This window comes from Brugia malayi (assembly GCF_000002995.4).
Source record: "Brugia malayi strain FR3 genome assembly, contig: Bm_v4_Chr4_scaffold_001, whole genome shotgun sequence".
NCBI lineage: Eukaryota > Metazoa > Nematoda > Chromadorea > Rhabditida > Onchocercidae > Brugia > Brugia malayi.
In genome coordinates, this window is record NW_025062478.1 from 8,206,466 (window position 1) to 8,231,854 (window position 25,389).

Below are 25,389 nucleotides of genomic sequence, written 5' to 3' on the forward strand. Positions count from 1 at the left end.
CATTCAAACCTTTTTAGTTTTGAAATTTCATTCAACAGTGAAAATTAAAAAATTCGGCAAGAAACTTGGAAATGCAAATAAATGTTCAAGGAAATGGTTTGGGAATCAATGGGCGCATTGTATTGAATGCAAAACTGCTCTAGAAATTGTAGTATTGCTTTCAGACAGAAATTCCAGGAGTTTTTTTTTTTTTTAGACAACATGAGCTTGTTCGTAGATTGAAATGATTATATTAGTTTTGCTGCTAAAAGCAACGGCGTTGGCCCATATGAATATTGCAAAAGTTGATAGTTTCGATTATTTTGAGCTAACTTTAATTTATCCAACATCTGTTTGTCATGCCTATGGTGGAGCTACTAAATTTATTGTCAAGAAGACGATTGATAATTTTTGCAAAGTTCCTGCCGATGCTGCCTCATGGACAATTCATGGGTTGTGGTAGGTGGAAAAATTCTGAACTTTGGAATTTTTTTTTTTCAAATTCTCATATCCAGAAAGGTTATGAGAAAATTTGGAGTTCAAGTTTTGAATTTTTCAGATGTAATAAAGGATCTTCCTTTTCTCCTTTATAGATTTTAATTTATTCGTATATTCTATCTAAGTTGTTTCTAGATATCTTAATTTAGAGTTTTCATGATTTTAAGGCCACAGCGTAATGACGGATCATTCCCGCAATTTTGTGGTAGCGACACGAAAAAGTTTGTATTATCCAAACTTCTTCCAATCAAACAAAAATTGGAAAAGTACTGGCCAAATTTGTTTGTGATGCGATCCGTATCGTCATTATGGTAAGATCAAATATTTTTATTATCGGAAGAATTAACGTTAAAGAATTCTGACTCTCAGTTTCGTCTTTCAAGTTTCTCTTCAACACTGTGGCATAGTGACGAAAATCTTGTTTTTTTTTTTTTTGATTTAGCAATGTTTTGTTTTCAGTAAATGACACAGTTTTCAGGAAACACGAGTGGGAAAAGCATGGAACGTGTGCGGAAATTGTAGAAGAAGTCAGTGATGAATTAAAGTATTTCAGCAAATCTCTCGCTCTCTATAAACAGTTTGATATCTTCGGGTACCACTTTTTGATTTCTAATTATAAGCAATGATCGTCAGTGATAAATCCATTCAATCAGGTTTCTACCTAATTCACAGTGAAATTTCCTTTTTTTTCTTGAAGAGTATGATTATAATTTGGACAGGAAAAATTTTTGAGACAAATTTGTCAACTTTTCTTAAACGATCGTAATGTAGGCCTTAAACGACCTACTAATATTGTTCGAAAGACACTATTATTTGGATTTTTTTCTAATTAGTAGATGGTCTTAAAGTTTAAGTTTACAGTATATTAGAAAAGCAAGAAATCATTCCATCACAAGAAAAGTTATACGACCGGCTACTATTGCATCAAAGTTTAAGATCTGCTTATGGAAAAAATGTGGAATTTCATTGCTTACAAGATAAACAGGTATTTCTATATAGCTTACTTAATAGCTTATTGTTTTCTTGATAGCTGTTGTTTCCACGCATTCAAGATTCAACCCTTGCAGACCAAAAGTTGGTTGTTAGCTGATGTGCGTTTATGTTTGACCAAGAATTTCCAACTTATGGATTGTAAGAAGAAACCGTTGAAATGGAAAAACTTGAAAAGGTCACTCTCATTAACATATCAACCATGTCCTGCAGATGATATCGTCTATCTTCCTTTCAATAATGCTCATTCAGTTGTCAGTAATAGTGCTATAATTTTGATCTTATTTTCTTTGTTATATAGCATGTGGAACTGCTTCCATTTTCAGATCTTAATATTCTGATCTACTAATCAATGAGTTCATCGTTGTTTATATTTATTGTGTATGACAAAAATAAGCGATGAGAACTTCTAAATTTCTTAATCATACGATATAAATTGTGTAACTTCTTAACTTTACAAATTCTGCATTTATAACTTTCCATCATTTTATTTGCTCAAAACCCTTTTTTGAGAAGAGAAATAAATTTGCAAGATACATACACAATGTAAATTCATACTTTGCAGAAAAATTACATATCCTATCCGAAGAGCTTATTTTTTTCTTATATTCTCACATTTCTGATATACACCCGTGTTTTTGTCCAAGCCAAATGCTTTTTCAAATCTCTAGTCTGCATCCTAACTTTTCACTCACACCGAATGTGTGATTCTGTTTAAATTTCCGCAGCTTTTTAAAAAAAAGCTGCGGAAAAAAATTCGAAAAAGAAAAGGTAGAAACTAACGTTCATTCAAATTTTATTTTCTTTTGGCTGTTTTCCGCCGTTTGCGGAGCAAAAAACTAATCCGAATTAATTGTCAGACTAGTTTATTATATTGCCAGATTTGTAAGAATGTTTCTCAAGAGTCTTGAGAATGAAAGCTGATTTCTATCTAAATATTGCTTTCTCTTGTTTTCGCACGCTACCTAAGTGATGATCTGCCGTTTTTGCAGTGAAATAAATTACTTTGAAGTCACTGCATAGCTTATGGTAATTTATCAAATTAAATTATCATTTTAAATAAATCACAAATAAAACATTCCTTCCTTCCGTTCCACAATCAATAGATCATATGAAATACTGGAAATTTTGCAACTGAAAAGCTACCAAAACGTAATTTGATTTTTTTATTTTATTGATTTCTGTTTGGTCACATCGAAAGAAGTGATGAATGCTGTTATTTATTCTCAAGCTTGCACAATTCTTCCCAAGATTGTCTAGTGAAAGTTGCAAAAAGCTCTCTATATGCTTACCTTTGACGATGATTTTTTCTGATATTCAGGAAGAAAAGGAATAAAATAAGTATGGAAGTAGCAGCGAATAAAATCTGAAAGAGAACGCATTGAAAGTAAAACTTTTTTTTTGCTTTTTTGCGCAAGAAGTGATAAATTAATGTTTCAATTTTTAACTAACTTTTTAATCAAAACTTAATTTCACATATCAACTCTTTGTTATCTGTAACTCAAAATCATGCAATTCAGAAAAGCTTACTGTCGAGAAACGTAAACGTAATGTGTACCACCAAGCAGCAGCAATGAAGTTTTCTTCTTCGTCCCCACTGATGAAAATCGCAAGTTTTTGGGTTGTTTGAAAAGAATTTGAAGAGCAAATTGTATGAAGTACAGCACAAGCAAATTGTGCTATTCGATACTGAAAGCGACACATAGAAATTGTTTTATAACAAGAAATTATTTTCAACAGTAGTGGGAAAAGGTAATTAGATATTATGCTAACGAAAATTCATCTATACGACATTGTCCATTTTTTTTTTTTTTCAATTTCACGAAAATATGAATATCTATTAATATTATACATGATTGAATACATTGAATACATTTTAATATAAAAAATTTTCTGCACAAAAAAATTGAAACAATAATTAGCTTATCCATATAATTGGAATTATTTATGATTTATTTATGAGTACATCGAGATATATCTAATGACTAAATAAATTATCAGTAGTAAACAAATAATCGTTTTCAATTCTAATGAATATATTAATAGTTGTAATGATATCATACTGATAATATAAATACATACCAAAGTCTTGCACTTCCTGGATCAAGATCATCAACTCATTCACATTATCATTATACTGTTGAAATGGACAGAATATTCAGCAAAACGTTATTCTCTTCGAAGAAAAGAGCTATGAAATCAAATGAAGCGCCGTACAGTGAATGTTTTCTGCAAAATACAATAAGATTACATGTGTCGCGAATCGAAATTTCGCGAAACTCTAACTAAAATAACAAGGTTAATTTAAAGAAAAACTAATAAATCATTTTTAAATTGTAAACAATCTTATAGTATCATGAATCATTTCTCCATAAATTTGACTTCTTAAGATTTATTACTCATGTGATTTTATGTGAAATTAGCTCTCATCATAATCTCTTTCTTTAAATTCCTTATATGATCTTATTGTAAACACCTCCAATTCCGCACATGATTGATTTACCATATACATGCTTAACCCTTTACATATATGATCTTAAAGTAAACACTTCCAATCCCTCACATGTATGATCTTACCGTAAGCACGCCCAATCCTCACACATATAAATGCAATCATGATAAACAAGATTTTGTTGTCGACTATAAGCGTCATAACGAAACTCAACTTCCGATTTTTTACTGCTCAGATTATTAATAACGCTTTATAAGAATAAACTTACAATAGTTTCACTGCTGTATTATAAAAAAATAGCGTATTTGACGCTTACTATCTTTAACGCTGCGAGCGGAACACAACAATCAACGTAAGTCCATTAACTTTTGTATCTCACAGACCAAAGACTACCTTTCACAACAATATGATCGACAACACACATTATCCTTTTCTATCTAATTATTTAACAGTTCTAATTTATTAATTAATAGTTCTAATTTAATTAAAATTAAGTTACACATTTCATATACCGAAATATCCTGAAGCTAAGGAAATAAAAAAAAGTAGTCATCCTTATTCCGTTTATAATACGAACTGAGAATCCAGCCTAGCGTTGCAATAATTTGTGTTGCAAATATTTTTTCCTTAAGTGATGCACTGCAAAACTATAATTTGATAAATGTTACACTATCTAATGTGATGAGTTATTTCTTATCCTTATTTTCATTACCATGTTTATCTTTGGTTCAATTGCCGAAATATGCAAAAGTTTTCTATCTGATAAATAACCAGTCGCATATCAGTCGTTTTGCTGTTATCAGATCTTCTTTTACACAGCCTTTTTCACTTACATTAGTTATTTTGTATCCTATGCATTACATTATAATATGCTGATATATAGGGAATTAGAATTCATTACCAGGTTTGTTTCATGGAGAATCATCACTTTAACCTTTTGACAGTTCTAAACTACGACTCAACCCATATCAATTTTGAAACCATGAAACCATCTTCAAATTATTAATGTTTATCTATTGACCAATAATTATTGGATAAGGTTACCATCAATCGTTCAAAAATGATAAATCTTTACAATAAGTTTTGTCTGTTAAGCACAAATTACTTAAACAAGAGGGGAGTTCAAAACAGAAGTTACCTAAATTATATATAATGCTAAATTTTTTTCAATATTCGCCTGTTGTCCAAAATTTGTTATATAAGATTACCAACACTAAAAACTACTTAAATTATATATAATGCGATATTACTGATTTGGCTCCATAAGAAATAATAGAAGTTCAAAGCATTCGGATTGCATCGAATATTTGTGTCAAAATCTTCAACTTTGGGAATAAAATATTTGAATCTTGAAAAATAAGATATTTGCTGTCATCACTGCATCAGCATTTATTAATCAAAATCAATTTCATAAACTTCGAAAAGTTAAAAAAAAAAAAAAAAACCTAGATAAAAAAAATGAATGAAATCAAAAACTGAAGCGATCTTCAATTGTAATATAAATATCAATTAACGGGAACATCAATGGAAGTACGTTCCTTACTATCAATTCTGATAACTGACATTTATTGATCAAAATCATAACAATCATTAGAATGACACTAAAAGGCCATAAATAGCTTTCTGAAGCATTTCTCAACTGATCTATTGCCTTTGGGATTCTAAAAACTACATGTACCAAGAATACATGTAATTCAAACTCCACACGCCCCAAAAACAAGCAGTACTTGATGGATACCACCAACACCACCAGTACCACCAATTTTGTGCTTCTAATTTAGGAACTGGAGCTACCGTTAAGGAAGGCAAGATCGTTGAAATTAATACATCTCTTAAAGGAGGTTCTGTAAGCATCGTTCGTGGTGCTGTAGAAATAAGAGTGACACGTTTTGAAGTTGTTAGAGTTGTTGATGCCGTAGAGGGCATTTTTACAGTAGTTGCAGTTGTTGTTGATTTTGATGTCGTAGAGGACGCTGTTGAAGTTGTTACTGATGTTGTTGATTTTGATGTCGTAGAGGACGCTGTTGAAGTTGTTACTGATGTTGTTGATTTTGATGTCGTAGAGGACGCTGTTGAAGTTGTTACTGATGTTGTTGATTGTGATGTCGTAGAGGACGCTGTTGAAGTTGTTACTGATGTTGTTGATTTTGATGTCGTAGAGGACGCTGTTGAAGTTGTTACTGATGTTGTTGATTTTGATGTCGTAGAGGACGCTGTTGAAGTTGTTACTGATGTTGTTGATTTTGATGTCGTAGAGGACGCTGTTGAAGTTGTTACTGATGTTGTTGATTTTGATGTCGTAGAGGACGCTGTTGAAGTTGTTACTGATGTTGTTGATTTTGATGGCGTAGAGGATGATGCTGAAGTCGGCTATAATAATGTACTGTTAAATATGATGAAGTTGATAAAAATAGTGGAAGATGGGAAATAAAATAAAATTGATAAAATTTCCACAGTTCATTAACAGGCATCAATGATGTTTATTACTAAAAAAATTTTTTTTTTTGGTTTGATTATGAAAGAAATATAAAACAGTAAATTCAACATGGAGGAAAAAATCAATCGATCAATTGGATTTTTTATTGACAAATCAATAAAAAATGATCATTTTATTCGCACAGTACTTCTATCTGATCAATTTCAGTCCTTTTATTTGTTAAAAACGATTATTCTGGCTGATAAAATTTAGAATAAAATTGTTACCATTATCATGTTGAACAACAAAATAGCGGTGAAGACAAAAGCAGATCTTTTTTTTGCGATCATCGTTTAATTTGATCAATCGGATTGAAATTAAATACAAAAGGAGTTGTTTATGAATGATATCACCAAGCGGATGCTTCATGAAATTTATTTACTTAATCAGGCAAGCGATGATTAAGCGCAGATTATCAACCATTCAAATTCCGTACACGAATTTTTTGCACATAACACTAACAGTTCCAGCATTCACTACTGTGTCTAATGCACTTCATTCAGAACGCATTGATGTAATCCTCGTTCTTCAAGTATGATAAGAAAATTCCTGTCCTACATTCCGTACCGGTAAAATAAACCTTCTGCCATTCACAAGTAAACTATTTTTCGCGCAACATTTGAAATGAAGGAATATAACTTCCAGTTTTTCTTTTCTAATATCTAGTAGCGACGACGAAGAAGCAGATGGCTTATAATTTGCAGTGTGACTGAAATGCACCGGAATTGTTATCGAGCCGAACGTCCTGCACTGAAAGATTTGATGACATTTATATAAGAATTGTTTTACTTTGCATTTATTTGGAATAATTGAATTGAATTGTAAGCATTGCTTTCCAAAATAGCACTACTCATCCAAAGCTTCAGGAAAGCGGGCATTGTTTAATGCAGCTACATCAATGAGGCTTCGCATTTGCATTCAATTGGTGAATTTTCTTTAATATAAGAGAAATCAAAAGATATGAAATGTAAACATCTTCAAATGGACAGAAAAAAGTAGTTCTTTCCATTAGAATCAAAATTGTACAACAAAACTCTGCTAATATCTAACTGTCTGTCATTCGAACATTTATCAAACCATTGTTGCTAATCATTTAGAAATAATGATTACAATGATATCATCCTTGATCAGTTATTTTATTATCATTCAACTATCTTTCAATTAATCTTATAGAAATCATTCAAGCGAGAATCAATAATTTATAAATTAAAAATATTAATCTTTTTTTTGCTGTGAAATAACCAAGAAATAATTACATAAAACCATTGCAAAAATAATTGAAAAGTTCAAATATTTATAATGTTAAGATTCTTGTGTAATTCTAATATATGATTTTACAGAATGATATAAGTAAATGAGGATATGTATCGATATTCACTTTTTTCCATGATCTCCCACAGACCGGTTGGAAAAGTTCGAATTGTTTCGTTCATTTAAAATTAATGGATAATTTCAGTTCATATTGCAAAGCAAATCAAACTTTTTGTTCCCATTTGTTTTTTTTTTTTTTAAATATTCATAAAAAGGTCAAAAAATTTTTATCACTTGGAATATTTTAGGAGTCTGCGATCGGTAACCTGTTAACATTCACTTAAGCTAACAAGAAATGGTATATTATAGGCTGATTGATTTGTGTGCTTCGATTTTAAAATCTGAAATGAATAGCTAAAAGAAGTTGTATTCCTCGCTGAAGTGAAAATATTTGACATGGATTGCCGGTTTTAATTAGCTTCATTTTGCAAATTTATGTAAAAGTTCCGGAACGCTGCTTTAATTTTTACATAATACCTTTCAATAAACATATCGGAACATTGCTTGAAAATTTTTAGATTCCTAATTTTCTATAAAACAATGAGTTTTTCTTATCAATCAGTTACTGAAATAATCCATAAATCAATTAGCACACAGCAAATATGTTCTCTTTATAACGTTTATCCAAGTGATTATTATCATCACAATACTCAGTTATACTTATCATTGTTTATTCTTTGATTTATACCGATTCATCATGATAAATTTGATTAGTCGAAGAAGAATAAATCCAGTAGATTTGTGACAAAATATCTTTGTAGACTCTATTTGTATTTATATGTGCAACTAAATGGTTCATCATGTTTCCGCTTTCATGTTGTTCAGTATTTCGGAAAATCTTTATCAGAAACTTTTGTTGACATCAAATTGACAAATTGTGAAAACGTTAAATTATACATGCATACATATTACTCTTTCACTACTCCGTATTCGTTTTCTTTTCTCCCTGATTCCGCATTTCAGCCGTATCCTCTTCAGGAAACCATTTAATTTCATCATGCACTGATTGTGTTGTCTGCTCGAAGCGAGCTTCCAGGATACCTTAATGAAAGCATAATTATTCATTCATTATAAAATGATTTTTTTTTTTGAAAGTGTAAATGTAATTTTGAAAATATAAAACGAACTAAAATGAATCAATTTAGTTTTTGTTTCATTCAAGCTATCCAACTATATTCTTTAATTTGTGTGATTATTGGATCTACACTCACTATTATACTCATTTTTGATAATGATTTTAATGATCATTTTTGTTATACAGAGATAGTTTATCTTTGCTCAAGTATCGTTCAAAACATGTATTATTGAAATGATCATGCAAAACGAATTCTGAAATTAACTATTGGCGTCACTTAGACTATTTTGGATAACGTAAATTTTGCAAACTAATTATGCTGTATAAAACATAAAAGGATTGAAAATAGCATTATTAGAAGTATGATATTTCTGACATTTGTGCATGAAATTAACATTGAATTTTAAAATACTTAACAGTTTTATTTCACGTTTCTTTTTGTAAGAAGTTCCATAAAAAGTAATATTCGATAAAGGTGAAAAGTATACCAAACACTAGAAGTCATTTTAAAATTTGAACAACAAATGCAGGATAAGTAAGAAAAAATCTGAGAAAGACGTAAATTCTGAAAATTAGTCTTAATACATGTTTTGAAACATAAATGTTGTGGCGAAGAAATAATGAAGCGAATGGTCCATGCAGAAAAAAAGGACTAAATCTAATTTCATATCCTAATTTCCATTGAACACATGAAGTTTCATGGCCAATGGTCGCAAAATACTTTAACTGGGATGGAAATAGATGAGAATGATTAAAACGCGAAGTAATCGTAATTAAAACAAAACTGTAACTAGCAAAATATAGGGTCAGATTATCATTTTCCATTAACACTAGTTTTTTGTTTCGAACTTGAGTACACTTTTTTAAGAATTCTAATCAAGTGATTTGTCAATTAATGACTAATCGATTAGTGCTTTTATCTATAATCTTTTCAGCAATAACCTATATTTAATGCACAATTTAGATGAGCAACGTAGTTCATGCATCAAATATTCTTTTAAGTGTAAATGAATGAAATTAAATTATTCATAAATGAAATAACTTTAACAAAATATTTCATGGCTTCCTACAAAAAAAGAAACAGCTAACCGTCCCATGTTGGCATTGTCATAATTTCGTTTTCCACATTTAATAGATTACCGCTTGCTTCGCAATGCTTCTGAAATCTTCTTTTGCTTCCGATGCTTTAATTATTACAAAATAAACTACAATGTTTTATTGTAATGCTATCTTGTATTGCTATTGCTATATTGATGTCTTACCGCAGTTGCCATTGGTGCGATAATTTTACGCCAATGCAATCGAAGATTTTTCCACATAAACAAAATAATTGCAACCCAAATGAATACGGGTATTAGCATCCAATAAATAATTAACATGAAAATCCATATTCTGCACAAATTACTCTTTTATTAATTCTTTATCATTTGTTAATCATTTGAAATTTTTGTGGAGCTAAAAATAAGTTGATTTAATACAAACATGCTGCCGTTATCAGCTTGTTTGTTGATCATTTGAATAGTTTCTCCAACATATTTCAAGCAGTTTAATTTTGTTGCGATATAACTAGAAATGAAAATGAAACTGAGGTAAAACATACATTTCAGTGATTTATTCTCTTTAAAGAAATTTCTGAAACTTACTTTTCTATCCTTTGCATGTAAATAATGTTTGTTCATTCTATCTCCCATAATCATTTTGCTGACAACTGATCAATATTGCCTTAGTCTCAGTGACATTTGAACTCAAATTGTTGGCGATAATAGTATATGTTTTAAAATTCATTAATGATTAGTTGAAAAATGAACAAACACATTTATATCGTTTAATTCATAAATTGCGATAGTTGTTATCATGCTAGCAACGGTATTATCAAGTTTCGTAAATATCCGATTAGTTCCCAAATATGTTGGTTCTTCAATTTGCCGCTTTTGACGTTCCTTTTTGGTTACTGCATTTGTGAAATACATCATAGTCTATTTTTACGTTTCCCATAGTAATGATAAAAAAGTGTTGCTACTATTATTGTCATTATTAAGGAATATAGCTCGAGTTCTAGCATTTTGATGATAAGATTGCCATGTCATGCAATATGGAAGCACTGTGGAATATATAACTGAACACGTGAAGTATTTATGCTAGCAATTTCAAGCCAGCTTTTAAATTGTGTCCGTTAATCTAGACGATGATCGTTCATGCTACACTTTGGTGACAAGAATCGTGGGAGCATGCATCACATCTCTTGATATTGACGTAATTAACTTGTAATGAACATTAATCAGTGACACTGTTAAATTGTAGATGCTAACAAATACTTTGAAAGTGATGAATGTTACATACGCATCAAATTTAAAAGTTTTTGGTAATATTTTGAATTGATTGTCTGACGTAAGTCATCCATTTTTTGCATTCTTGCATCGTCAATTATTGACATCGAATTATTAACCTGCAGGAAAAATGGATACAAAGATCGTTAATATTTTATATCTTTACCCTGCTGCAATAATTCATAACTTGTATCAAAATACTTGGCAGTGCAATTTCTTGATCAATCTTTAAAAATATTTTCTATATATTGTCTAGGAATAAAATAACTTTATTGCAATATGAATTTTGCAGTACAAGTGTAACTTACCCAAGCAAATATAGAAGAATCTTCAACGATGCAAAGTATGTTTATTGATATAAACAACATGACATAAAACTTGCCTATAAATTTTCCATTTTTGTTCCTCTAATTTTTTTTTTGTTTGCCAATTTTTCCAGCAATCAAAATTAAATACTGCTTAACTTTCTTCTAAAGCATTAAAAGGTCTTTGGATTAATGATAAATGAAGCAAGAAACTTACTCATCATTTTTACACCACTGTTAGTATTAATGGCAATTAACCGCAATGGAAGCAATCAATTAAAAACAGTACAATAATCTTACCTTATCCAATCGTTATGTCTACATAATGTTTTGCCAAAATTTACATATTTTGAAACAAGCGTTGAAGATTAGCATTCGTTTGAATTCCCTCAGTGAATAAACGAAAGTAATTTATAAATTATAATAATGCTTAATTGTTGAAATCGTATATCACCTTATACCCAAAAATATGAAAAGTACGAAAACAGCGAGGGTCATTCTGAAATTTCAATAAAAGAAACTTCTGAACAGTAAACGTAAAAATACGAATTCAAATAACTGAATATATATTTTTAAATATAGACAAAAAAGAATAAACTGATCTCGTGTAGACGACCGATTTAAAAATTTCACCGTTATGGTAATGAAAAATCAGTGGTGATAAAACATATCACTAATAATATATTTTGCCTCCTTTTGTAAATTTGGCCTATTATTTCGTGTAATCGATTTCCAAAAGTAATTCATAAACAGAAATAATGATTAAAACAAATGCACTATCAAAAACGGTCTTCGTAATGGATCAACTTCCTTTTCAATTATGTATAGTAAAAAACCTTGCAGTAATAGCAATAATAATTATTATTGTCATTATTGTTGTTTTACTTACTAATAAATTAGTAGTAACTAGCAAGTATTTGCTCAAGAAATGAAAAGTAATATTGAAAGTAATGATAGTAATAAGGAGAATTCAACTCCATGGAATATTTCATGATTTAGAATGCACTACAAATGATCAAGTAGAGGGAATAAGTAATTTCTGATCAAGGATGATATCATTGTAATCATTATTTCTAAATGATTAGCAACAATGGTTTGATAAATGTTCGAATGACAGACAGTTAGATATTAGCAGAGTTTTGTTGTACAATTTTGATTCTAATGGAAAGAACTACTTTTTTCTGTCCATTTGAAGATGTTTACATTTCATATCTTTTGATTTCTCTTATATTAAAGAAAATTCACCAATTGAATGCAAATGCGAAGCCTCATTGATGTAGCTGCATTAAACAATGCCCGCTTTCCTGAAGCTTTGGATGAGTAGTGCTATTTTGGAAAGCAATGCTTACAATTCAATTCAATTATTCCAAATAAATGCAAAGTAAAACAATTCTTATATAAATGTCATCAAATCTTTCAGTGCAGGACGTTCGGCTCGATAACAATTCCGGTGCATTTCAGTCACACTGCAAATTATAAGCCATCTGCTTCTTCGTCGTCGCTACTAGATATTAGAAAAGAAAAACTGGAAGTTATATTCCTTCATTTCAAATGTTGCGCGAAAAATAGTTTACTTGTGAATGGCAGAAGGTTTATTTTACCGGTACGGAATGTAGGACAGGAATTTTCTTATCATACTTGAAGAACGAGGATTACATCAATGCGTTCTGAATGAAGTGCATTAGACACAGTAGTGAATGCTGGAACTGTTAGTGTTATGTGCAAAAAATTCGTGTACGGAATTTGAATGGTTGATAATCTGCGCTTAATCATCGCTTGCCTGATTAAGTAAATAAATTTCATGAAGCATCCGCTTGGTGATATCATTCATAAACAACTCCTTTTGTATTTAATTTCAATCCGATTGATCAAATTAAACGATGATCGCAAAAAAAAGATCTGCTTTTGTCTTCACCGCTATTTTGTTGTTCAACATGATAATGGTAACAATTTTATTCTAAATTTTATCAGCCAGAATAATCGTTTTTAACAAATAAAAGGACTGAAATTGATCAGATAGAAGTACTGTGCGAATAAAATGATCATTTTTTATTGATTTGTCAATAAAAAGTCCAATTGATCGATTGATTTTTTCCTCCATGTTGAATTTACTGTTTTATATTTCTTTCATAATCAAACCAAAAAAAAAAATTTTTTTTAGTAATAAACATCATTGATGCCTGTTAATGAACTGTGGAAATTTTATCAATTTTATTTTATTTCCCATCTTCCATTATTTTTACCAACTTCATCATATTTAACAGCACATTATTATAGCCGACTTCAGCATCATCCCCTACGACATCAAAAATAGCAACAGCAACAACTTCAAAAGCGTCCTCTAAGACATCAAAATTAACAACACCAGTTTCAAGACCATCGCTTAAGACATCGAAACCAACGGAAAAAATTTCTGCTTCTACAGCTTCTGTGATTCCAACTGCTACCGTAAAAGGTACGCTAATGACTACAGCAAAACGTGTATCACCAACTCCTTCTCCAATAGCAAGTGTAGCAGATCAATGTTTTTGGTACTGGTGGTGCTGGTGGTGTTGGTGGTCTTCAATGTATCAAATCTGTTCTTTGAATTACTGGAGTTTTTATTTGTGGAATTTTTGGTATTCATGGTACATGTAGTTTTTTGGAATCCATTTAATTTTTTTCCAATAATTGAAACATCGCAATAGAGCAGTTGAGCGATGCTTCAAAAAGCTATTCATGGCCTTTTAATATCACTCTAAGGATCAGTATGATTTTCATCAATAAATATCAGTTATTAAAATTGAAAAAAAAAAAAAAAAAAGTAAATAAAAAACGTACATTCATTGATGTTTCCATAAATAAATAAATACTTATACTCTAATTGAAGGTCGCTTCTGTCTTCCTTTTATGCATCTTTTTATTTGGGTATTTTTTAACTCCACGAAATTTTATGAAAATGATTTTAATCAATAAATGCTGATGCAGTGATGAAAGTAACCATTTCATGCAACCTGATTCGTACGAATTTTTTTTTGATATAAATCACCAGATCAAAAGTTTCATGCAGTACATTCTTGAATTCTTCGAGCCATCATCATTCCAGTTTAATGACAATTGCTAATAGTTCTGATAAAAATCGTGTTATATATAATTTCGGCAATATTCTTAATTACAGTATCAGAAACTGTGTATAAATTTCAAACAGTTATTTCTAATTTTTTTTTCTGAATTTTATACAGCTATTTGCTCTAGCTTTAAACTAAGCATCGAGCAGAACAGCTCTACGTTGTTTGGAAGCTTTTACACTAATTAATAATTAAAAAGTGAGTAATTGCAGAATGTTTCTTATAAGTCTTATATCATTGAATATGTTCAGCATAACTTCTTACAAAATGAGATTTCTAAACGTTGATATTTCTTCCAAAGTACAAAATTTTTAAATTCGTCAGTAGCACTTTTTTCAATGTGTTTTTTAAAAAGCTTGTTAGTCATCATTAAGGAGCTTCTTTTAATTCAAAGTGTTGCTGTTAAGACGAAATAAGATTAAGTGATGTAACCATAACCTTCTTTAAAAAACTCATTGTCCTCAATAATTTCTCCTCCTGAACTTTTCCTTTGATGGTTGCCATAAAGCTTATTTAGCTATATTTTTGTTGTCTAACGTTAAACCTGCCAACACTTATTGAACTATCTTTTACAGTAACAAACAAATTACAATCTTATTTCAAAAATTAAATATCGACATTTTACTGCTACAAGAAATTTCCCTGCAATAAGAGAATTTGTGCACTAATTTTTGATCAGTAATGAAATATGCGTCTGTACCAAAATGCATTAAACTTCTCGTCTGTACAGAAATTACTTATTCCCTCTACTTGATCATTTGTAGTGCATTCTAAATCATGAAATATTCCATGGAGTTGAATTCTCCTTATTACTATCATTACTTTCAATATTACTTTTCATTTCTTGAGCAAATACTTGCTAGTTACTACTAATTTATTAGTAAGTAAAACAACAATAATGACAATAATAATTATTATTGCTATTACTGCAAGGTTTTTTACTATACATAATCGAAAAGGAAGTTGATCTATTACGAAGACCGTTTTTGATAGTGCATTTGTTTTAATCATTATTTCTGTTTATGAATTACTTTTGGAAATCGATTACACGAAATAATAGGCCAAATTTACAAAAGGAGGCAAAATATATTATTAGTGATATGTTTTATCACCACTGATTTTTCATTACCATAACGGTGAAATTTTTAAATCGGTCGTCTACACGAGATCAGTTTATTCTTTTTTGTCTATATTTAAAAATATATATTCAGTTATTTGAATTCGTATTTTTACGTTTACTGTTCAGAAGTTTCTTTTATTGAAATTTCAGAATGACCCTCGCTGTTTTCGTACTTTTCATATTTTTGGGTATAAGGTGATATACGATTTCAACAATTAAGCATTATTATAATTTATAAATTACTTTCGTTTATTCACTGAGGGAATTCAAACGAATGCTAATCTTCAACGCTTGTTTCAAAATATGTAAATTTTGGCAAAACATTATGTAGACATAACGATTGGATAAGGTAAGATTATTGTACTGTTTTTAATTGATTGCTTCCATTGCGGTTAATTGCCATTAATACTAACAGTGGTGTAAAAATGATGAGTAAGTTTCTTGCTTCATTTATCATTAATCCAAAGACCTTTTAATGCTTTAGAAGAAAGTTAAGCAGTATTTAATTTTGATTGCTGGAAAAATTGGCAAACAAAAAAAAAATTAGAGGAACAAAAATGGAAAATTTATAGGCAAGTTTTATGTCATGTTGTTTATATCAATAAACATACTTTGCATCGTTGAAGATTCTTCTATATTTGCTTGGGTAAGTTACACTTGTACTGCAAAATTCATATTGCAATAAAGTTATTTTATTCCTAGACAATATATAGAAAATATTTTTAAAGATTGATCAAGAAATTGCACTGCCAAGTATTTTGATACAAGTTATGAATTATTGCAGCAGGGTAAAGATATAAAATATTAACGATCTTTGTATCCATTTTTCCTGCAGGTTAATAATTCGATGTCAATAATTGACGATGCAAGAATGCAAAAAATGGATGACTTACGTCAGACAATCAATTCAAAATATTACCAAAAACTTTTAAATTTGATGCGTATGTAACATTCATCACTTTCAAAGTATTTGTTAGCATCTACAATTTAACAGTGTCACTGATTAATGTTCATTACAAGTTAATTACGTCAATATCAAGAGATGTGATGCATGCTCCCACGATTCTTGTCACCAAAGTGTAGCATGAACGATCATCGTCTAGATTAACGGACACAATTTAAAAGCTGGCTTGAAATTGCTAGCATAAATACTTCACGTGTTCAGTTATATATTCCACAGTGCTTCCATATTGCATGACATGGCAATCTTATCATCAAAATGCTAGAACTCGAGCTATATTCCTTAATAATGACAATAATAGTAGCAACACTTTTTTATCATTACTATGGGAAACGTAAAAATAGACTATGATGTATTTCACAAATGCAGTAACCAAAAAGGAACGTCAAAAGCGGCAAATTGAAGAACCAACATATTTGGGAACTAATCGGATATTTACGAAACTTGATAATACCGTTGCTAGCATGATAACAACTATCGCAATTTATGAATTAAACGATATAAATGTGTTTGTTCATTTTTCAACTAATCATTAATGAATTTTAAAACATATACTATTATCGCCAACAATTTGAGTTCAAATGTCACTGAGACTAAGGCAATATTGATCAGTTGTCAGCAAAATGATTATGGGAGATAGAATGAACAAACATTATTTACATGCAAAGGATAGAAAAGTAAGTTTCAGAAATTTCTTTAAAGAGAATAAATCACTGAAATGTATGTTTTACCTCAGTTTCATTTTCATTTCTAGTTATATCGCAACAAAATTAAACTGCTTGAAATATGTTGGAGAAACTATTCAAATGATCAACAAACAAGCTGATAACGGCAGCATGTTTGTATTAAATCAACTTATTTTTAGCTCCACAAAAATTTCAAATGATTAACAAATGATAAAGAATTAATAAAAGAGTAATTTGTGCAGAATATGGATTTTCATGTTAATTATTTATTGGATGCTAATACCCGTATTCATTTGGGTTGCAATTATTTTGTTTATGTGGAAAAATCTTCGATTGCATTGGCGTAAAATTATCGCACCAATGGCAACTGCGGTAAGACATCAATATAGCAATAGCAATACAAGATAGCATTACAATAAAACATTGTAGTTTATTTTGTAATAATTAAAGCATCGGAAGCAAAAGAAGATTTCAGAAGCATTGCGAAGCAAGCGGTAATCTATTAAATGTGGAAAACGAAATTATGACAATGCCAACATGGGACGGTTAGCTGTTTCTTTTTTTGTAGGAAGCCATGAAATATTTTGTTAAAGTTATTTCATTTATGAATAATTTAATTTCATTCATTTACACTTAAAAGAATATTTGATGCATGAACTACGTTGCTCATCTAAATTGTGCATTAAATATAGGTTATTGCTGAAAAGATTATAGATAAAAGCACTAATCGATTAGTCATTAATTGACAAATCACTTGATTAGAATTCTTAAAAAAGTGTACTCAAGTTCGAAACAAAAAACTAGTGTTAATGGAAAATGATAATCTGACCCTATATTTTGCTAGTTACAGTTTTGTTTTAATTACGATTACTTCGCGTTTTAATCATTCTCATCTATTTCCATCCCAGTTAAAGTATTTTGCGACCATTGGCCATGAAACTTCATGTGTTCAATGGAAATTAGGATATGAAATTAGATTTAGTCCTTTTTTTCTGCATGGACCATTCGCTTCATTATTTCTTCGCCACAACATTTATGTTTCAAAACATGTATTAAGACTAATTTTCAGAATTTACGTCTTTCTCAGATTTTTTCTTACTTATCCTGCATTTGTTGTTCAAATTTTAAAATGACTTCTAGTGTTTGGTATACTTTTCACCTTTATCGAATATTACTTTTTATGGAACTTCTTACAAAAAGAAACGTGAAATAAAACTGTTAAGTATTTTAAAATTCAATGTTAATTTCATGCACAAATGTCAGAAATATCATACTTCTAATAATGCTATTTTCAATCCTTTTATGTTTTATACAGCATAATTAGTTTGCAAAATTTACGTTATCCAAAATAGTCTAAGTGACGCCAATAGTTAATTTCAGAATTCGTTTTGCATGATCATTTCAATAATACATGTTTTGAACGATACTTGAGCAAAGATAAACTATCTCTGTATAACAAAAATGATCATTAAAATCATTATCAAAAATGAGTATAATAGTGAGTGTAGATCCAATAATCACACAAATTAAAGAATATAGTTGGATAGCTTGAATGAAACAAAAACTAAATTGATTCATTTTAGTTCGTTTTATATTTTCAAAATTACATTTACACTTTCAAAAAAAAAAATCATTTTATAATGAATGAATAATTATGCTTTCATTAAGGTATCCTGGAAGCTCGCTTCGAGCAGACAACACAATCAGTGCATGATGAAATTAAATGGTTTCCTGAAGAGGATACGGCTGAAATGCGGAATCAGGGAGAAAAGAAAACGAATACGGAGTAGTGAAAGAGTAATATGTATGCATGTATAATTTAACGTTTTCACAATTTGTCAATTTGATGTCAACAAAAGTTTCTGATAAAGATTTTCCGAAATACTGAACAACATGAAAGCGGAAACATGATGAACCATTTAGTTGCACATATAAATACAAATAGAGTCTACAAAGATATTTTGTCACAAATCTACTGGATTTATTCTTCTTCGACTAATCAAATTTATCATGATGAATCGGTATAAATCAAAGAATAAACAATGATAAGTATAACTGAGTATTGTGATGATAATAATCACTTGGATAAACGTTATAAAGAGAACATATTTGCTGTGTGCTAATTGATTTATGGATTATTTCAGTAACTGATTGATAAGAAAAACTCATTGTTTTATAGAAAATTAGGAATCTAAAAATTTTCAAGCAATGTTCCGATATGTTTATTGAAAGGTATTATGTAAAAATTAAAGCAGCGTTCCGGAACTTTTACATAAATTTGCAAAATGAAGCTAATTAAAACCGGCAATCCATGTCAAATATTTTCACTTCAGCGAGGAATACAACTTCTTTTAGCTATTCATTTCAGATTTTAAAATCGAAGCACACAAATCAATCAGCCTATAATATACCATTTCTTGTTAGCTTAAGTGAATGTTAACAGGTTACCGATCGCAGACTCCTAAAATATTCCAAGTGATAAAAATTTTTTGACCTTTTTATGAATATTTAAAAAAAAAAAAAAAAACAAATGGGAACAAAAAGTTTGATTTGCTTTGCAATATGAACTGAAATTATCCATTAATTTTAAATGAACGAAACAATTCGAACTTTTCCAACCGGTCTGTGGGAGATCATGGAAAAAAGTGAATATCGATACATATCCTCATTTACTTATATCATTCTGTAAAATCATATATTAGAATTACACAAGAATCTTAACATTATAAATATTTGAACTTTTCAATTATTTTTGCAATGGTTTTATGTAATTATTTCTTGGTTATTTCACAGCAAAAAAAAGATTAATATTTTTAATTTATAAATTATTGATTCTCGCTTGAATGATTTCTATAAGATTAATTGAAAGATAGTTGAATGATAATAAAATAACTGATCAAGGATGATATCATTGTAATCATTATTTCTAAATGATTAGCAACAATGGTTTGATAAATGTTCGAATGACAGACAGTTAGATATTAGCAGAGTTTTGTTGTACAATTTTGATTCTAATGGAAAGAACTACTTTTTTCTGTCCATTTGAAGATGTTTACATTTCATATCTTTTGATTTCTCTTATATTAAAGAAAATTCACCAATTGAATGCAAATGCGAAGCCTCATTGATGTAGCTGCATTAAACAATGCCCGCTTTCCTGAAGCTTTGGATGAGTAGTGCTATTTTGGAAAGCAATGCTTACAATTCAATTCAATTATTCCAAATAAATGCAAAGTAAAACAATTCTTATATAAATGTCATCAAATCTTTCAGTGCAGGACGTTCGGCTCGATAACAATTCCGGTGCATTTCAGTCACACTGCAAATTATAAGCCATCTGCTTCTTCGTCGTCGCTACTAGATATTAGAAAAGAAAAACTGGAAGTTATATTCCTTCATTTCAAATGTTGCGCGAAAAATAGTTTACTTGTGAATGGCAGAAGGTTTATTTTACCGGTACGGAATGTAGGACAGGAATTTTCTTATCATACTTGAAGAACGAGGATTACATCAATGCGTTCTGAATGAAGTGCATTAGACACAGTAGTGAATGCTGGAACTGTTAGTGTTATGTGCAAAAAATTCGTGTACGGAATTTGAATGGTTGATAATCTGCGCTTAATCATCGCTTGCCTGATTAAGTAAATAAATTTCATGAAGCATCCGCTTGGTGATATCATTCATAAACAACTCCTTTTGTATTTAATTTCAATCCGATTGATCAAATTAAACGATGATCGCAAAAAAAAGATCTGCTTTTGTCTTCACCGCTATTTTGTTGTTCAACATGATAATGGTAACAATTTTATTCTAAATTTTATCAGCCAGAATAATCGTTTTTAACAAATAAAAGGACTGAAATTGATCAGATAGAAGTACTGTGCGAATAAAATGATCATTTTTTATTGATTTGTCAATAAAAATCCAATTGATCGATTGATTTTTTCCTCCATGTTGAATTTACTGTTTTATATTTCTTTCATAATCAAACCAAAAAAAAAAATTTTTTTAGTAATAAACATCATTGATGCCTGTTAATGAACTGTGGAAATTTTATCAATTTTATTTTATTTCCCATCTTCCACTATTTTTATCAACTTCATCATATTTAACAGTACATTATTATAGCCGACTTCAGCATCATCCTCTACGCCATCAAAATCAACAACATCAGTAACAACTTCAACAGCGTCCTCTACGACATCAAAATCAACAACATCAGTAACAACTTCAACAGCGTCCTCTACGACATCAAAATCAACAACATCAGTAACAACTTCAACAGCGTCCTCTACGACATCAAAATCAACAACATCAGTAACAACTTCAACAGCGTCCTCTACGACATCAAAATCAACAACATCAGTAACAACTTCAACAGCGTCCTCTACGACATCACAATCAACAACATCAGTAACAACTTCAACAGCGTCCTCTACGACATCAAAATCAACAACATCAGTAACAACTTCAACAGCGTCCTCTACGACATCAAAATCAACAACATCAGTAACAACTTCAACAGCGTCCTCTACGACATCAAAATCAACAACAACTGCAACTACTGTAAAAATGCCCTCTACGGCATCAACAACTCTAACAACTTCAAAACGTGTCACTCTTATTTCTACAGCACCACGAACGATGCTTACAGAACCTCCTTTAAGAGATGTATTAATTTCAACGATCTTGCCTTCCTTAACGGTAGCTCCAGTTCCTAAATTAGAAGCACAAAATTGGTGGTACTGGTGGTGTTGGTGGTATCCATCAAGTACTGCTTGTTTTTGGGGCGTGTGGAGTTTGAATTACATGTATTCTTGGTACATGTAGTTTTTAGAATCCCAAAGGCAATAGATCAGTTGAGAAATGCTTCAGAAAGCTATTTATGGCCTTTTAGTGTCATTCTAATGATTGTTATGATTTTGATCAATAAATGTCAGTTATCAGAATTGATAGTAAGGAACGTACTTCCATTGATGTTCCCGTTAATTGATATTTATATTACAATTGAAGATCGCTTCAGTTTTTGATTTCATTCATTTTTTTTATCTAGGTTTTTTTTTTTTTTTAACTTTTCGAAGTTTATGAAATTGATTTTGATTAATAAATGCTGATGCAGTGATGACAGCAAATATCATATTTTTCAAGATTCAAATATTTTATTCCCAAAGTTGAAGATTTTGACGCAAATATTCGATGCAATCCGAATGCTTTGAAGTCACTGCATAGCTTATGGTAATTTATCAAATTAAATTATCATTTTAAATAAATCACAAATAAAACATTCCTTCCTTCCGTTCCACAATCAATAGATCATATGAAATACTGGAAATTTTGCAACTGAAAAGCTACCAAAACGTAATTTGATTTTTTTATTTTATTGATTTCTGTTTGGTCACATCGAAAGAAGTGATGAATGCTGTTATTTATTCTCAAGCTTGCACAATTCTTCCCAAGATTGTCTAGTGAAAGTTGCAAAAAGCTCTCTATATGCTTACCTTTGACGATGATTTTTTCTGATATTCAGGAAGAAAAGGAATAAAATAAGTATGGAAGTAGCAGCGAATAAAATCTGAAAGAGAACGCATTGAAAGTAAAACTTTTTTTTTGCTTTTTTGCGCAAGAAGTGATAAATTAATGTTTCAATTTTTAACTAACTTTTTAATCAAAACTTAATTTCACATATCAACTCTTTGTTATCTGTAACTCAAAATCATGCAATTCAGAAAAGCTTACTGTCGAGAAACGTAAACGTAATGTGTACCACCAAGCAGCAGCAATGAAGTTTTCTTCTTCGTCCCCACTGATGAAAATCGCAAGTTTTTGGGTTGTTTGAAAAGAATTTGAAGAACAAATTGCATGAAGTACAGCACAAGCAAATTGTGCTATTCGATACTGAAAGCGACAAATAGAAATTGTTTTATAACAAGAAATTCCTTTCAACAGTAGTGGGATAAGGAAATTAGATACTGCTGGTCCTGCCGATATTCTTGAAATTAGGTCGAAAAATTCAGCTGCTTTTTTTTCTCACTTTATTATATGCATCAAATTTACCTTGGAAGGCACATAATAAAGATTATCGATGTTGAATGTAGATGAGTAGCTAATGTAGGAAGCAATCGTGCCAAAGTTGATACTTTTCTCAAAGATAGAAGCTTGCGTTTTAATTTTTTTTTTTTTTTTTATGGTATATTGTGTTATCCATATATACCATGTAATGATGAATCTCGGAATTTCAACGAAACAGAAAAGAATTTAAGGAAAGAAACGTATGTTTGTTTGATAAGTGAAAGTATGTCGGATTTACCATAATCGTGAAATATGTATGGGTTAGACGCTGATATCGATATGAAAAGTGAGTAATTGATGCAAACGATAGAAAAAACGATAAGGATATTGCGATGTACTTGAGAAGACTTTGTGATGGAGCAATCAGTATCGTCTGAAAAAAGTATCGGAAGGATATGGAGAAGCAGCGAAAACTTTTTAGAGTGAAATTTGTTGAAGTTGTATTAATTGCTTGTATCTGGCTGAATATCTGACCATTGCTTCTACAATTTGGGCAGCGATGGCAGGACTGAGACCTAGTCATTCTAGAATTTTTTAAAGTTATTTTAACAAATAGATACTAGTATATGATGTGGGGGCAATAAAGAGGTGGATATGAAAACGAGCTCAATAATGTAAAAACTCTTTAAATTTCTAGTTTTTGTTAGTAAAAAAAAAGTGCATGATTTATTTTACGATAACTCTTATGCATAATGAGCTGCTACGGCATGACCTTTTTCGGATATGCGTAAAAAAGTTCGTGAGTGACAATGAAGTCGTAAATTGAACTCGTCAACATTAATTCCATCACTGATAGCACCTAAATTTAGAAATATATCATTTCCAAATCGGAAAAGAACATGTCCTGTCACAAATATAACTTCAATATATTTTTAATTCATGTTTTTCAGTGATGCTATTACTGATACTGTTCGACTCAAATATTAAACTCAGCAAATGCTTACCAGAATTAGGCAATTAACTGCAATCATTGTACATGCACTTATTGCATGCATAGATATTATTAATATATTAAGTGATATTATTATTGATACTGTTCGACCCAATAACTACGGCAAAGTGAGACAATTTAGAAATGTTTGTTGTGGTCGTTTATGAAAGCGAGAATGTCTTGTGAGTTGATGGCAGAGTGATAACAATTTGTACTCTCTGCAAACATAAATAGATTTATCATTTGACTTGATAACATTATAACAAATTTCTTGAATGATCTGGAATGTCAGAGTTGTCGGTAAATTAGAAGCAAATTAAGACTTCTATATTCCCATAAATTTTTACACCGCTAGGTTGCCTCGTCTAAATATTTTCTCATCATACAGTTTTTGAGGGAAGAACTCGATTATTATTAATGAAATATTGTTCCAGAAGAAAAAATATTTAAGAAAAATGTCATAAACACAAATAAATCTAAACATTTTATATAGTTTCTCTTGAAATGGAAATGGATAATGGTGATACTATCAAAGATTGATTAATGCTCGGAACAGAAATAAGATATGAAAAAATGAAAAAAACTATAAGATATGAAGAATGTGGGTATGTGGTAAAAGCTTAAAAAGCAAATATGTAATTTTTCTGTTGTTTGGACACTTAAAATAACACACCATTGTTACTGCAAAATTTCAACAATGATAATGGTGATACTATCAAAAATTGCAATAAATGCTTTGAAGGCTTATTTGCCTGTTCAGCAGACTGCCAGAAAAAACGAAGTAAATTTATAATGAGTCAAAATAATTTTGTGTTAAAATCAAAAGAAAAATTTGTGATCTAATGACTGATTGACTCAACTAAATAAAATTATTTCAGATTTATACCACCAGTGATAAGCCATTATCCAAAAGATTGACCCTCCAATTGTAACGAAGTTTATATGCCTTGTCCGGGATATTACAGTCTGTTAGCAAAGAACTGCTAGCATTGCTTAATATCGCGAGAATTGCAACTAATTTTATTATCAAGACCTTTCAGTGTGACAAGCAAACTGTTTGATCTTTGTTGTAAACCCAATCTACCTGCCACGTCGAAATACT

General features: G+C 30.2%; 3 protein-coding genes across 6 annotated transcripts, besides 2 other annotated features; 1 reads left to right on the forward strand and 2 right to left on the reverse strand.

Annotated features, from left to right (window-relative positions):
• Positions 1-223: 223 nt before the first annotated feature.
• Positions 224-1,808, forward strand: Bm4983 (Uncharacterized protein; the record flags this gene model as incomplete). Of its 2 annotated transcripts, XM_001901554.2 has the most annotated exons (5): positions 224-438; positions 645-788; positions 956-1,069; positions 1,339-1,462; positions 1,545-1,808. In XM_001901554.2, 5 exons carry the CDS (start codon positions 224-226, stop codon positions 1,806-1,808), a joined length of 861 nt encoding a protein of 286 aa, XP_001901589.1. The 2 variants fall into 2 exon arrangements, with proteins under 2 accessions (XP_001901589.1, XP_042938040.1); XM_043082106.1 differs by lacking the exon at positions 224-438 and having other exon boundaries at positions 766-788.
• A 5,949-nt stretch (positions 1,809-7,757) lies between these two features.
• Positions 7,758-7,808: a sequence feature (Short protein (BM_BM14243, VIO98854.1) was converted to a misc_feature.).
• A 146-nt stretch (positions 7,809-7,954) lies between these two features.
• Positions 7,955-7,990: a sequence feature (Short protein (BM_BM14243, VIO98854.1) was converted to a misc_feature.).
• Positions 7,991-8,625: 635 nt separating this feature from the next.
• On the reverse strand, positions 8,626-11,476 carry Bm10542 (Uncharacterized protein; the record flags this gene model as incomplete). Of its 2 annotated transcripts, XM_001901552.2 has the most annotated exons (7): positions 8,626-8,747; positions 9,871-9,940; positions 10,044-10,173; positions 10,264-10,347; positions 10,594-10,732; positions 11,122-11,227; positions 11,417-11,476. In XM_001901552.2, the coding sequence occupies 7 exons, from the start codon at positions 11,474-11,476 to the stop codon at positions 8,626-8,628; spliced, it is 711 nt and encodes a 236-aa protein (XP_001901587.2). The 2 variants fall into 2 exon arrangements, with proteins under 2 accessions (XP_001901587.2, XP_042938041.1); XM_043082107.1 differs by lacking the exon at positions 10,264-10,347.
• An 11,081-nt stretch (positions 11,477-22,557) lies between these two features.
• Bm10540 (Uncharacterized protein) lies at positions 22,558-24,327 on the reverse strand (the record flags this gene model as incomplete). 2 transcript variants are annotated; one of them, XM_043082108.1, is made up of 7 exons in its annotated part: positions 22,558-22,627; positions 22,786-22,859; positions 23,024-23,182; positions 23,342-23,428; positions 23,595-23,729; positions 24,069-24,155; positions 24,301-24,327. In XM_043082108.1, 7 exons carry the CDS (start codon positions 24,325-24,327, stop codon positions 22,558-22,560), a joined length of 639 nt encoding a protein of 212 aa, XP_042938042.1. The 2 variants fall into 2 exon arrangements, with proteins under 2 accessions (XP_042938042.1, XP_042938043.1); XM_043082109.1 differs by lacking the exon at positions 23,342-23,428.
• Between the last annotated feature and the right edge of the window lie 1,062 nt (positions 24,328-25,389).